The sequence below is a fragment of the Physella acuta genome, unplaced genomic scaffold, assembly GCF_028476545.2.
Source record: "Physella acuta isolate Inbredline_101_S28 unplaced genomic scaffold, ASM2847654v3 ptg000398l, whole genome shotgun sequence".
Classification (NCBI taxonomy): domain Eukaryota; kingdom Metazoa; phylum Mollusca; class Gastropoda; family Physidae; genus Physella; species Physella acuta.
Window position 1 is genome coordinate 584,203 of NW_026731917.1, and position 15,616 is coordinate 599,818.

General features: G+C 34.4%; 1 protein-coding gene across 8 annotated transcripts in view; it reads right to left on the reverse strand.

The window, feature by feature from the left end:
- LOC131942299 (uncharacterized) overlaps positions 1-15,616 on the reverse strand; it is a 125,629-nt gene that overhangs the window by 12,227 nt on the left and 97,786 nt on the right. For 6 of the 8 annotated variants that reach the window (XM_059302097.1, XM_059302098.1, XM_059302101.1 and 3 more), the window contains 9 exons: positions 14,313-14,549; positions 13,737-13,826; positions 12,961-13,071; positions 12,049-12,162; positions 11,093-11,200; positions 9,483-9,593; positions 7,292-7,403; positions 2,458-2,559; positions 168-214 (listed from right to left, as the gene is read on the reverse strand). In XM_059302097.1, the coding sequence (XP_059158080.1) occupies positions 168-214; positions 2,458-2,559; positions 7,292-7,403; positions 9,483-9,593; positions 11,093-11,200; positions 12,049-12,162; positions 12,961-13,071; positions 13,737-13,826; positions 14,313-14,549 (1,032 nt within the window). The remainder of the gene's footprint in view (positions 1-167; positions 215-2,457; positions 2,560-7,291; positions 7,404-9,482; positions 9,594-11,092; positions 11,201-12,048; positions 12,163-12,960; positions 13,072-13,736; positions 13,827-14,312; positions 14,550-15,616) is intronic. The other 2 variants (XM_059302102.1, XM_059302103.1) reach the window with 2 other exon arrangements.

Below are 15,616 nucleotides of genomic sequence, written 5' to 3' on the forward strand. Positions count from 1 at the left end.
TACAAGTTGGATTTTTTTTTAAAACTCAATATTAGTTGTTTTTTTTGTTTTTTTTTTTAAAGAGACACATTTGTAAATTTAGATAGTGATTAGAGTATGTCCTCTTCATCTGCTAGAATCTTTGGTTTAGCCCATTTATATTTTATCAAAAAATTTTTTTTAAATACCTTTAGGTTTACAAGTAACAGCTACTACTTTTCCTGGACATGCATCTCTGAAAAAAAATCCACATTTAATTCATTATTTTGTAATATCAAAGCTCTATAATAGGGAAAGTTTGTATATAGGCTACTCATTCTGTGGTAGGTTGAATGTGTTGTTTCACTCTCCTTGTGGCTGGGATAGGGGCGGTGTGGCTGGGATAGGGGCGGTGTGGCTGGGATAAAGGCGGTGTGGCTGGGATAAAGGCGGTGTGGCTGGGGTATGGGTGGCCAGGATAGGGGCGGTGTGGCTGGGGTATGGGTGGCCAGGATAGGGGTGGTGTGGCTGGGATAGGGGCGGTGTGGCTGGGATAGGGGCGGTGTGGCTGGGATAAAGGCGGTGTGGCTGGGATAAAGGCGGTGTGGCTGGGGTATGGGTGGCCAGGATAGGGGTGGTGTGGCTGGGATAGGGGCGGTGTGGCTGGGATAAAGGCGGTGTGGCTGGGATAGGGGTGGTGTGGCTGGGATAGGGGCGGTGTGGCTGGGATAAAGGCGGTGTGGCTGGGGTATGGGTGGCCATGATAGGGGCGGTGTGGCTGGGATAGGGGCGGTGTGGCTGGGATAGGGGCGGTGTGGCTGGGATAGGGGCGGTGTGGCTGGGATAGGGGCGGTGTGGCTGGGATAGGGGCGGTGTGGCTGGGATAAAGGCGGTGTGGCTGGGGTATGGATGGCCAGGATAGGGGCGATGTGGCTGGGGTATGGGTGGCCAGGATAGGGGTGGTGTGGCTTGGATAGGACGGTGTGGTCAGATGCTAACCCAGAAGGCTTGAGTTTGGATTCCAGGTATGATGTCCCACCAGTGCTGACCAGTGCTATCCCATCTTAAGATCACTGAAGCTGGTCAACTTCCCCCATAGAAAATCAGCTTTGAAAGGGAACTGGACTTTCTTTTTGGGATAGTTTGCATCGTGTAAAACTGCATGCAAAGTAGACGGTAGCTATAATATTTGTTCTTAGAATATATATCTAATTGCCGTCGGTATCTGTTACACATGAATTATAGGCCTATATATTTTTAATGTTATACATGTTTGAGAAAAATATTTTATAAAATATATAATATTTTTTTATAATATTATAATATATAATATATATATATATTATATAAAATATATAATATTTTATTATAATATTATAATAATATAATATATTATAATATATATAATATATATATTAAATATATATATATATATATTATAATATATAATATAATATTATAATCTATATATAATTCTCTTCTGGGAGACGCTAGAAAACAAATTGTAAACGTGCTCCCTACCACCCCCACCCCTACATGGTCTTTGTGAGCTGTGTTCACTCTAAATGTTTACAAGCAGAGCCGGGTTTAGTGACGACTATTAGGGGCAGATAATTTAGTTTGAAACAATTTTAAACGTTGGGGGGGGGGGGGGGGGGGGGGGTTATGGTCCTTAACGTGCTACTTATAGTGTTTTAAAGAAATATTTTCAGTGGCAGCGTTGGTACCGTCGAATTCACAAATTATGAATGACTGAAAAGTAGAAAAAACAACTAAATAGCGGCGTATGTTATGCCGCGGGCCGGCTCGTATATAATATTTTATTGGTCAAAAAGCAAAGAAAAAACTAAATAACTAAAAATCCGACACATTTAAAATAACATAGGCTACCAATACTTATTAAATTAAAAATTCTTGTTTTTTAAAAGTAATTTGTATTAGTTTAGGCCAAGAAAATTGTATACATTTCATAAAGTACATCTTGATAAGTAAAATTATAGATCTAAATTTTAATGAAATAGTTCATTTCTTTATATTCTAAAATTGGAAGATGAAGTGACGTCATTGTTTTTTGTGTTCTTGTCACAAGATTACCGGTTGCATAATTAAAATGTGTTTTTACATTTGAATATGCCTTTATTTTTATTTTCCTTCTTTAATAAAATTTAAGTTTATACATTTAAAACATCCACCGTATTATTTTCAACAAAAGTTCGTATCTTTAAGTTCTCCATATATTGCTGAAGATACTGATCTCTTAGTCTTGGGACATGCGGACAGAGAGAGAGAGAGAGAGATGTGTGCACATTCGCTTATGTATATTAGGATGACATGTTATCCAAATCATTTGTACATCATTGCATTTATTTAATCAAGTACAGCGCTAATGTGGACATTGCTATGTGATCCAATATTTCATGACCAAAACAATCATACCAGAAATTAGAGTGAACTGATTGTTATCTTTCAATTCATAAAATCAAGCTAAACTTGACTTACACAAATGTTCCTCTACCCAAAGCAGATACAGTATTTCCGTCAGCTTGAAGCAAGAATAATTGCTGAAATGTTGGATCTTTTGATTCCCAGTATAGAACAGAACTAAAAGAAGAACAATAATTATATAAGACTTTTGTATTGGACATTTGTTTATAAAAATACATATATAATAAAAATTAAACTTTTCTTTCCATAACACATAAATTATATAGACCAATGCTTTTACTATGATTAGTAAAAAAAAAGATAATTTCTATAATAGATTGACGACAGAAGCCTGTGGTTGTATATAACACATTTATTGGGTCTAACTACATCATGATGGTAAACACAGAGAGAACGGAAGGAAGTACACAAGGGACATCACTCAAGATAACAATATTATAAATATAACTAATACAGAAGAGTGAGTTCCCTTGACCTCACAATTATTTCAATCTATTACATCCCTTTACCCTTAGAACACAATAACACATCTCTCAATAGAACAATTGATAGTATCCTAAAATCACCAATTATATTGTAACATGAACACTATGGTAGATTACATCCTTACAAACAATGCACAATATGCTACAACATAATCAAAATACAAAACAATAATGTCAAAGTCCTTTTGACCTTTAGAATCATAGGTCTAACTTATTTGGGACTTTGATTGTCCTGCTTGACCTTCTCAGTGGCTTTTGATTTGGTGACTCAAGATTCTGACCATCTGGATTCTCTATCTCAGGAGGTCTAGGATTTAAATCATTAACTCCAGAATTTACATTTTCTGACTCCAGACAACTTGGTTCACTCATATCAACAGAACTTGGTTGTGGAACAAACTGAGTTGGTGTGAACTGATCAGATTTGGTGGGATTGACAGATTCACACTTATTATCTGCACAAGTTATTTTTAACTTTATAAGGCACAGGTCCTGTACATTGAACAATTTGACCTGGTATCCATTTTTCCTTTCTCCCATAATTTCTTAGATGCACATTATCATTAACTGCAAATTCTCTTTCAATGGATGATTTGTCATGATTTAATGGAACTATTTTTGAATTGGCATCTGGAAGTATTATGCTGTTATTCAGATCCTTAATTGACATAGATTTCTTTGATTGATCAATTTTCTCAGGTAATCTGATAGTGCTTTCCTGGTAACCAAAAATACTGTTTAAAAGTAATATCCTGGACAATATCACTTTACAACTGTGATCCAGTATTTGAAGTGGGTGTATTAAATGGCAAAAATCTTTTTCTTCTTTTGATGTTACCCTTTTAGTTTCTGTAAGTGCTAATGATGTTAGCAAAGTTGTTTGATGATCACATTCCTTCTTACTAATGTATTTGAAATTGCCATATCACCATAATCATTTATTAAGTTACAAATACTTTGTTTAGGTAATTCTGACTGATAATGGACTGCATCTTCTCCATCTTTTATATTATCTTCACAAAGGTTTTTATTTCTTATTTAATATGGCTTTAAGTCATCATTCACAGACTCTTCAGGCCAACCATTCTTACAGTAATCATATACTTTTATTAAGCACTCATCTTTTTGTGTTTCTCTTTTAATATCATTCACATTTATATTGGAGTTATCCATGATAGTGAAGAGAACAAATACATCTTCTGGTACATAGCTCAGGCTTTGGTTTTTTAAAGGTAATCTACTAAGGCTATCTGCACTATTCTCAGATCCAGGTTTGTATCTCAATTCATAATTGTATGCAGTTAGTGTGATAGCCCATCTTTGAATTCTTGGTGAGGCATGCTCAGGTAGGGTTTTGTTTTCTCCAAATAAACCTAGCAATGGTTTATGATCTGTAAAGATGGTGAACTTCCTACCAAACAGAAACTTATGAAATTTCTTAACACCAAAAATGATGCCTAAGCCTTCCCTATCTAACTGAGAATAATTTTTCTCAGCCTGGTTCAAAGATCTACTGGCAAAAGCAATGGGTCTGTCACCCTTCTCATCCATGTGGGACAAGACTGCTCCTACACCATCTGGTGAAGCATCACATGTTAATATAAGTCTTTTCCCTGGGTCATAGTGAGTTAGTAAGGTGTCAGTAGACAAAGCCTCTTTTGCTGTATTAAAAGCAGCTTCTTGTTGTTTACCCCAGTGCCAAGTTGCATTTTTCTGTAGCAGCTTGTACAGTGGTGATAGTTTACCAGACAGATTTCCCATGAACCTTGCATAATAATTTATCAAGCCCAAAAAAGCTCTTAGTTGTTGGGTATTTTCAGGTTTGGGTGCTTCTTTAATGGCTTTTGTTTTCTCAGGTTGAGGTCTGATACCTTGCTTGCTTAATATATAACCAAGAAAACTAATTTCTGTCAGCATGAATTGACATTTATCTTTGTTTATCTTTAAACCTTTTTCACCAACAATTTTCAATACTTTATCAAGTGTTTTAAGATGTTCAGTGTCATTCTTACCAGTTATGTACACATTGTCAAAGTACACACAAACATTTGGAATATCCTTAAAAATACTGTCCATGACAGCTTGGAAAATTCCAGGGCTAGATGATATGCCAAAACATAGTATTTCATATTGGTAGAGTCCTTTATGTGTGTTTATTGTCGTATAGACTTTTGAATCTGGATGCAGTTCTAGTTGAGTGTAAGCATGACTAAAGTCTAATTCAGTGAATTTGTCTCCTCCTGCCAAATTCAAAGAAATTTCCTCAATGTTAGGTATAGGGTACCTATTTAGCTCTATTTGCTTATTCAGTGTAGTTTTATAATCTCCACAAATTCTTATAGAACCATCCTTCTTTAACACTGGCACAATGGGTGTCGCCCAATCGGAATAGTCTACCTTCTTTATAATGCCATTAGATTCCAATCTACTTAGCTCATTTTCAATTTTATTCCTCATTGCATAAGGTGGAACTCTAGCTTTGCAGTATCTTGGATTTGTATCTTTAATGCTTAACTTCACTGTTCTATCATTTAGTAATCCAGAGTTACCAAAAACACATTTATTTTCAGATATAACTTTATCTAGTGAAGTAAGACTAGATTCTTTTACATTCTTCAATGAACAAATACTCTCCCAATTTAACTTAAGATCACTTAACCAGTTCCTACCTAGTAATGGCGGTCCATTTCCTTCAACCACAAGAAGAGGAAGTTTAACACTTTGACCATTATAACTTACATGAACCATACACTCTCCTATTACCGGAACATTGTCACCAGTGTATGTTGTTAGACACTTGTGACATGGCTGTAGAGGCACTGATCCTCCTGTGACAGCGTCAAAATCTTTCTTTGTTATGACTGTTAGAGATGCTCCAGTGTCAAGTTGGAAGCTGATGCTCTTACCGTTGATATTAACTGGTACATTGATGGGAGCATGACTTATTGATTTCACAGAGAACAGGCTGAAATCCGGCTGCGAATCAGTTTGAGCATTTTCACAGGTAGAGTGGTTCATTGGTTGGGTTAGGTAGTCTTGGTGAGAGTTAACATAGTGCTGCCTTTGGTTGCGGTACTGTCTTGACTGGCTAGATTTAGCAACAGACGAAGACTTTGCAAAGCAGGCCTTGGCAATGTGACCTTGCTTACCGCACTTATAACAAGTTGCTAACTTGAACTTGCACCGATGAGATGCATGGGGACCTTTGCATCGATGACATTTTTGATAATTATTACTAGATTTAGATCTAGGATTTGAACGAGCAGGCTGTTTAGCATAAGTTGGAATGCTCTGATGGGGTTGATGTTTATTGACTAACCTGCTGTTTACTGCATGGATCTCTGAAGGTGCTAGAGATTTTGCCACATCTGATGACTGCTGGAATGAAGTTGCAAGTTGTATTGCTTTTTCTAATGTTAGATCTGACTCGAGAAGCAACTTTCTTTGAATATCAGGGCTGTTTACACCTGTCACAAACTTTTCACATAGTCTGTCAGACAGCGTTTCTCCAAATTCACAGAATCTACTTAAATGACGTAAAGCAGCAACGTATTCTGATATTGACTCGTTTGGTTGACGAGTCCTACTGTCAAATCTAGCTCGACATAGAAACTTTGATGGGGTAGGCGCATGGTGGTCTGTTAGCAATTTGCTCAGCTCGTTAAAGCTCTTGGTATCTGGACTAGCTGGTGCACATAAGTCCTTTAGTAGCCTAAATTGTTGAGGCCCTATGACTGTTAACAAAACAGCTCTCTTTTTGGCTTCTATCGTCACGTCGTTTGCTTCTAGGTAAAAGCTTAACCTCTCTAGGTAATCTTGAATGATTTCATCATTCGCATCAAATTGATTTATTTGGCCATACAGCGCCATTATTCTAGAAATAATTAGCTAATAAGCTCTAGCAAACCTCTTTTTTGCGTAAGTAGGTGCTCTTTCTAGTAGATGTTTATCCTTCGTCGCCAGTTATAATAGATTGACGACAGAAGCCTGTGGTTGTATATAACACATTTATTGGGTCTAACTACATCATGATGGTAAACACAGAGAGAACGGAAGGAAGTACACAAGGGACATCACTCAAGATAACAATATTATAAATATAACTAATACAGAAGAGTGAGTTCCCTTGACCTCACAATTATTTCAATCTATTACAATTTCATTTTATATTATTTTTAGTGCATTAACAAAAATGATGATAAAAGTTCTATATGCCTATATTTAAAAAAAATATTCCTACTTTCTTGTATGAAAGATTTAAAAACTGTAAAAAAGTAGACCTATATCTTAGTTTATGAATGCAATTAACTTTTTTCTCTTAAAACTAATACTTGTTTAAGTCTTTATGTTACTTTTGACACAGAAAAACTTCTTGAATACTTAGAAACAATGGAAGAACTTACCCTTCTCCTATCCGAGCACAGTAAATATTTGCATGCTGGTTGGTAAAACCTGTGTCACAGACTTGATGCAGCTCTTCATTCAACACCACAGAGAAAGGGTTGTCTTTTATAACTGTCAATATTTAGTGTAAGGTATTAGTGATTCATTCAACACCACAGAGAAAGGGTTGTCTTTTATAACTGTCAATATTTAGTGTAAGGTATTAGTGATTCATTCAACACCACAGAGAAAGGGTTGTCTTTTATAACTGTCAATATTTAGTGTAAGGTATTAGTGATTCATTCAACACCACAGAGAAAGGGTTGTCTTTTATAACTGTCAATATTTAGTGTAAGGTATTAGTGATTCATTCAACACCACAGAGAAAGGGTTGTCTTTTATAACTGTCAATATTTAGTGTAAGGTATTAGTGATTCATTCAACACCACAGAGAAAGGGTTGTCTTTTATAACTGTCAATATTTAGTGTAAGGTATTAGTGATTCATTCAACACCACAGAGAAAGGGTTGTCTTTTATAACTGTCAATATTTAGTGTAAGGTATTAGTGATTCATTCAACACCACAGAGAAAGGGTTGTCTTTTATAACTGTCAATATTTAGTGTAAGGTATTAGTGATTCATTCAACACCACAGAGAAAGGGTTGTCTTTTATAACTGTCAATATTTAGTGTAAGGTATTAGTGATTCATTCAACACCACAGAGAAAGGGTTGTCTTTTATAACTGTCAATATTTAGTGTAAGGTATTAGTGATTCATTCAACACCACAGAGAAAGGGTTGTCTTTTATAACTGTCAATATTTAGTGTAAGGTATTAGTGATTCATTCAACACCACAGAGAAAGGGTTGTCTTTTATAACTGTCAATATTTAGTGTAAGGTATTAGTGATTCATTCAACACCACAGAGAAAGGGTTGTCTTTTATAACTGTCAATATTTAGTGTAAGGTATTAGTGATTCATTCAACACCACAGAGAAAGGGTTGTCTTTTATAACTGTCAATATTTAGTGTAAGGTATTAGTGATTCATTCAACACCACAGAGAAAGGGTTGTCTTTTATAACTGTCAATATTTAGTGTAAGGTATTAGTGATTCATTCAACACCACAGAGAAAGGGTTGTCTTTTATAACTGTCAATATTTAGTGTAAGGTATTAGTGATTCATTCAACACCACAGAGAAAGGGTTGTCTTTTATAACTGTCAATATTTAGCGTAAGGTATTAGTGATTCATTCAACACCACAGAGAAAGGGTTATCTTTTATTACTGTCAATATTTAGTGTAAGGTATTAGTGATTCATTCAACACCACAGAGAAAGGGTTGTCTTTTATAACTGTCAATATTTAGTGGAAGTGATCTGTATCTTCTTGTACAACATTTATTTTACATTTGTGACTCTGTTGTGTAGCACTCTAAAAACTATTTAGAAATTTAATTGTTTGAATTCTTAAAATACTACATTTAAAAAAATTTAACACATATTTTGAGTCCAAGGCTACTGGCAAGATGAGATTTTTATGTTTGTTTCAACAATGATAAAAGTGGAAAAAACTGTTCCAAATTATCAGAACCCCTTAACATGTCTACAAGACTATAGTAATATGATGTGTGTAATATGATCCCTTATGCAGGATGTGCAATTAACGGATGCCAAGTGCTAACATAGTCACCCTAGAAATCTTGGCGCCAAACCGTGTATTGACAAATATTGCACCCTCCTGGGCGCCGTCAATAAATATTTTTTTCCGCAGAAAGCTTTCCGGGAGTATTCTCATCTACTCCCTAAAGTTTCATGGTACTCAGATGACGGCGTCAAACCACATCATACTTTTATTTTTTTTATATACCGCATATAGAAAAAAATCACGCCGCCCTTGCGAAATTAAAAAGAATTTTTTTGCAGAAACTTTCTCTGGAGTGTTTTAAGCAACTACCCAAAGTTTCATGGCGATCGGATGAATAGTGTCAAACAGAAATCGACATGTATTTTTATATATCTTATATAGAGAAGAATTAAGATACCTCCCCAGGAGTATTTTCTACATCTTCCCAAAGTTTCATGGCAATCAGATGAAAGGTGTAGTAATGCATACAAGACACACATTGCTGTTTACATACATAGATTATATATAATGTACCCAAATAATGAATTTGTTTAAAAGACCATTGATTTCAAAAGACAACTTACAGCAGTCTATTTCATCAAAGTGGTCCTCACACTGCATTATTCCGTCACATCTTTGTTCAGCAGGAATACATTTCTTGTTACGACATTCAACTTGAGGGTATGAACATTGACCTAAAACAGGAATACATTTCTTGTTACGACATTCAACTTGAGAGTATGAACATTGACCTAAAACAGGAATACATTTCTTGTTACGACATTCAACTTGAGGGTATGAACATTGACCTAAAACAGGAATACATTTCTTGTTACGACATTCAACTTGAGGGTATGAACATTGACCTAAAACAGGAATACATTTCTTGTTACGACATTCAACTTGAGGGTATGAACATTGACCTAAAACAGGAATACATTTCTTGTTACGACATTCAACTTGAGGGTATGAACATTGACCTAAAACAGGAATACATTTCTTGTTACGACATTCAACTTGAGGGTATGAACATTGACCTAAAACAGGAATACATTTCTTGTTACGACATTCAACTTGAGGGTATGAACATTGACCTAAAACAGGAATACATTTCTTGTTACGACATTCAACTTGAGGGTATGAACATTGACCTAAAACAGGAATACATTTCTTGTTACGACATTCAACTTGAGGGTATGAACATTGACCTAAAACAGGAATACATTTCTTGTTACGACATTCAACTTGAGGGTATGAACATTGACCTAAAACAGGAATACATTTCTTGTTACGACATTCAACTTGAGGGTATGAACATTGACCTAAAACAGGAATACATTTCTTGTTACGACATTCAACTTGAGGGTATGAACATTGACCTAAAACAGGAATACATTTCTTGTTACGACATTCAACTTGAGGGTATGAACATTGACCTAAAACAGGAATACATTTCTTGTTACGACATTCAACTTGAGGGTATGAACATTGACCTAAAACAGGAATACATTTCTTGTTACGACATTCAACTTGAGGGTATGAACATTGACCTAAAACAGGAATACATTTCTTGTTACGACATTCAACTTGAGGGTATGAACATTGACCTAAAACCAAAAATTTGCAACTTCATATTCATGTATGGAATTAAGCTTGGGTCTAGGACATTACCTTCTGATCAATAACCCCCAGTTGTGACCCTCCAGGTGTGACCCCCCAGGTGTGACCCCCCCAGGTGTGACCCCCCAAGTGAACTACTCTTTCCTTAAAAATACCTTAAACATGAAATGGGTAAAGTTAGAAAAATGGCACTTTATAAAATGCCAGGGCACTCTACAGAATGTCTGCAATGGGCTGACAGAGTGAAAAATAAATCTGATTTCATATTGTCCCTAAACATTCTGTAGAACACAAAACAGGAAAAAAATGGCAGTTTGATATAAGCTAATTCCATACACAATATCTACAAACTTAAACCTATCCCTAAACCTATTCCTATTAGGTTTAGGGTCACTTATTAATTGACAGAGGGGTAAAGTCCTACTGCAGTTCTCTGGGCTGGGGAAGGAGAGGGGGTAATTGACAGATGGGGAAATGTCCTGCTTTCATTGTGTTTTTATCATTTAAAAAATATTAGAAAAACAACTGTGTATGTTTTCTATAGTTTCATCCCACATTTTGAATTTGAACTTACTACAGTTGGATTCATCTTCCCAATTTGCACAATCTTGGAAACCATCACACAGCCATTCTGGCATAATGCATTTACCATCAGCACACTTGTACATGTTCATTTTACAAGCTGAAAAATTAAGATTTGCAAATGATTAAAATTATTCTAAAATTTAAAGAGATTAAAATAAAAAAAATATAAAGTAACTAGTGTACAGTGCTGCAATCTCAGAAGAAAGGCTGATGCTATATTGTTACCAATCTTGTATTTTTACGTGCCTCAAGTTTTAAAAAATGGAGTTATTTAAATGTAAATAATGCTGATGCTATATTTTTTGGATCATAATTATTTGGGCCAGTTTGTCCAAACTAACGCTCAGACACCCCAAGGTGTATGATGGCCTTAAGTGTCTGTTAATAAACACTGCCCAAGTGTCAGGGGCATGGCATGAAGCTCTTGAGAGCCACCAGATACACTACTGTAGTGTGCCACCATGTCAGTAGTGTCCCTGGTCTATGGCATTCTTTAAAACAGATGTAGGGGCCATTGTGGTCATGGGGGAGAACTGGGTACATGACTGCCAAGGGGCTGGCAGATGTGCCTGGTGCAGTCTGTCCGTTAAATCAAGGAGTACCCCTGACTCACTGTGCAGGACACCCAATCAATAGATCCCAGGTGCAAAGATAGATTTTGGAGAAATCACCAAATGATACTCTACCTAAGTTCTAAAATATTTTTTTTTATCACAGAAACCTCACCATGAGTATTCTCAACAACTTCCCAAAGTTTCATGGCAAACATATGGAAATTGTAGTGACAAATAAACTCACAGACTAACAGAAATATTTTCATTTTTATATATAGAAAAAACTGTTTTTTAATAAAAAAGTTTTTCATACATAAAAACTATATTTCTATGTCAGGTATTTGTATCTCAATTATTTTTCTAACACCTAGAATGTAGCCAGTTAACTCACAAGTGCAATTAAACTCATCAGTGTTGTCAGGACAATCAAACTGGCCGTCACATCTTTTGTAACTTGGAATACACATGCCCATTTTACACTGGAACTGGAACTCTCTGTCACACACTGAAAGCAATGAACAAATATTTATTGATTTTACATTTAACAACGCAAGAATATGATCAAATATTCATTAATTTTACATTTAACAACGCAAGAATATGATCAAATATTCATTAATTTTACATTTAACAACGCAAGAATATGATCAAATATTCATTAATTTTACATTTAACAATGCAAGAATATGATCAAATATTCATTAATTTTACATTTAACAACGCAAGAATATGATCAAATATTCATTAATTTTACATTTAACAACGCAAGAATATGATCAAATATTCATTAATTTTACATTTAACAACGCAAGAATATGATCAAATATTCATTAATTTTACATTTAACAATGCAAGAATATGATCAAATATTCATTAATTTTACATTTAACAACGCAAGAATATTGTGAAGCACACCACACACAACATCTAGGTGCAGCATGCTTGTTATATATATATTTTTATATTTCATGAGATTTTGAAGTTATGAATTAATACACGTTTTGTTGAAAAAGTATTTAAAGTTACTATATTAAGACAAATAATCCTACATTACGCAAGGATAGCAATATTAGGGATATAATCTGATATAATAAATAGGTAATGGTTATGACTTAGGTTAGGGTTTGATTACCCTAAGCCAACTCTAACCTCTTTAAAAATAAGTTTAGCTAAAATATAGAGTTAATACAAATAAAGGCCACATTCACAACACTTGAAAAAAGCTAGAGTCTGATATTTGCCAAGGGTATGTTGTGTTGAATGTTTGGTTTTACAACAATCAAAAGGTGAAAAGTGTACCTACCACAGTTCTGTTCATCTGACCAATCCCCGCAGTCATTGTTTTGGTTACACACTAAAGACTTTTGGATACATTTGTTTAAGCTTTTACACTTGAACTCAGTATTTGCACAGTCTAAAATAAAAACAACCAGCACTTCTTAAAGGAGAGACACTTATCAAGTGATAATATTTTAAATGCTTAACAGATTTATTTTTTTTGCGAAAAATGAAAAAGAAAATTATGCATAGCATGCCCAATGCTTTTATGTGGTACTATAAATATCATATGTGAACTTTAAATACCATAGAAAAGGATTCAAACAGAATGCATAACATAAGAATGGAATTTAAAAAAGGAAAAAAACAGGGGATTTGAAGAAAAAAAAACATCTGTTTATTTTTCTAGATGTGGTATTCATATTTAAAAAAAAAAATAATCTCGATCTTTTGTCTAAAATGGATCATAACTTACATGATGCCATGGTTGCATTTATTTTTAAAACAAAATTTAGTGTAATGAGATCAAGTGGAAAAGAAATAAATTTGATTACCCCAAAAACAATAGCTGTATAAAAAGTATTGATAATTAGCTCTTCAAAAATTGAAAAATTAACAGGTAAAAAAAAATCTAAGAAATTTCAGAGAAGCTAAACTCAGCATAGAAAAATCAGGTTTAATGTGCTTTTGTTTTTGTTCTGTAAAACACAACAGACTTTAGACATTATTTACTTTTATTGGGGTGAATGTAAAATTAGGATTGTTGAAAAGATAACTTGAAATAATAGAATGTTTTGTAACCTGTTGGAGGAAGTGGATTCAAGCAATCTTCATCTGAGAAAATGCCACAATTCTGTGGGAAGAGCACGCTAGAGCAGTTCCTGTTCATCTCTGCAACAAACACATTTTTTGTGTGTGTTTGAGAAGGATTTCTCGACTTATTTCATTTTTATAAGAATATGGCAAAGTAAGAGCCATTTTATTTTAATAGGTTTCTGATTTATTATTTCTACAAACAAAAGATTTTTCCATTTATATTTAAGATATTCAGTTAAACTGTGCTGACTTATTTTTTAAATTTTAAAATGAAACCACTTTTTTGGAACATATGTAAGACTAACTAGATCTAGAGGCTATCCATATTTACTTAAATTGGGACACAAATCATCCTAAATCGGCTTCATTCTAATATTTTCTCTTAAATAGGAAAATGAGTTTATTTAACACTCAACTGTATTTTGGACTCAGAATATTTATACTCCAAGTTACAGTTAAAGCTGACGAAATTAAAGTATAACCTTTTTATTTTTGTTGTAGCAAGAAAACATGATATATGGATAGCCCTAGTGAAACATGTTATGTAGGAAAGTAACATACCCTGACAGAAGGAATAACATGGCAATTTTCTGATACCATCTTTTTCACAAAAAGGGAAGATCATGTGACAAATATAGAAGAGTGCGCTAGAAGAGCAGCCAGATGAAACAGCCACTTCACCAATTTTGTAATAAGATTGGATGGCGTCCTCGACAGTTTTGTCAGACCAGATGTTTGGGAAGGAGGTGAAGTTATAGCCAATCTCGTTACATATGGAGAAGTTAAGGGGCTGGCAGGCTGGAAATAAGTAGGGTGCTGTTCAGTTGGCATCTTAACAAATGTAAGACTGTTCAGTTGGCATTTTTACAAGTGTAAGACTTCATTTGGCATTTTAACAAGAATAAGACTGTTCATTGGGCATTTTAACAAGTATGGGACTGTTCATTTGGCATTTTAACAAGAATAAGACTGTTCATTTGGCATTTTCACATATATAAGATTGTTTATTTGGCATTTTAACAAGTATAGAGGCTACAAATAGTTTTTAATAAGAAAAAGCTATAATGTATCTTTTTATAAGTATAAGGCAATACTGTGGCATACTTTAAAAGAAGACTTTTCTTCTTATTTTTATGCTTTGATAGGTCTCTTGCATGTGACTTAGCTGGGATGGGAAAGTAAAATGGCGTGGAACACTTGGAATATATAAGGGAAAGGGCAGAGAGAAAAAATAGTTCCCTTTACATTCAGTTTAAAGGAAACCTTTTGTGCAAGAAAATTTTCAATTGACTTAAAATAATGCAAAAGCTTAAATGGAGAAGAAAGTGTGTTTTTTAAAGCAAGCTTAATTTATTCTTAAGCTCATGCACAGATTTTTTATACAGTTTTTGTGTACTATATATCAAAGTAATTTTTTAAAGTATGTTGCATTTAATAAAAGTTTCACTTGTATATGTTTGATTTCAAAATAATGTATATGTACTAGTGTTTTAAAATACATTGTGCTTTATGTTCTATTAGTAAATAGTTTATGTAGAGGATATTGGGTATTGCAGTAAAGTCTTACATGTATAAGTAAGTCTATTTAAAAATATTTTATTTTACCACAGTATAAGCTAATTGTGTTTCATTTAAGTAATTACATTTTAGGTTAAAAGGCCCTCAACTAAAGGAAGAAATGAGGTACTGGAATGTTGTCTTTTTAGTTTTAAGAAAGGCATCAAACAAACTTGATGTGTGCTTTAGCTGTGGATTAAATTTAATTAAAAGGACCATAAATGGGTTCATCCAGAAATGACATCACACAACTAGGCCAGGGGGGAGGGGGAGGAGGGGAGATGTATTTATGATGGAGAGGGGTTAAA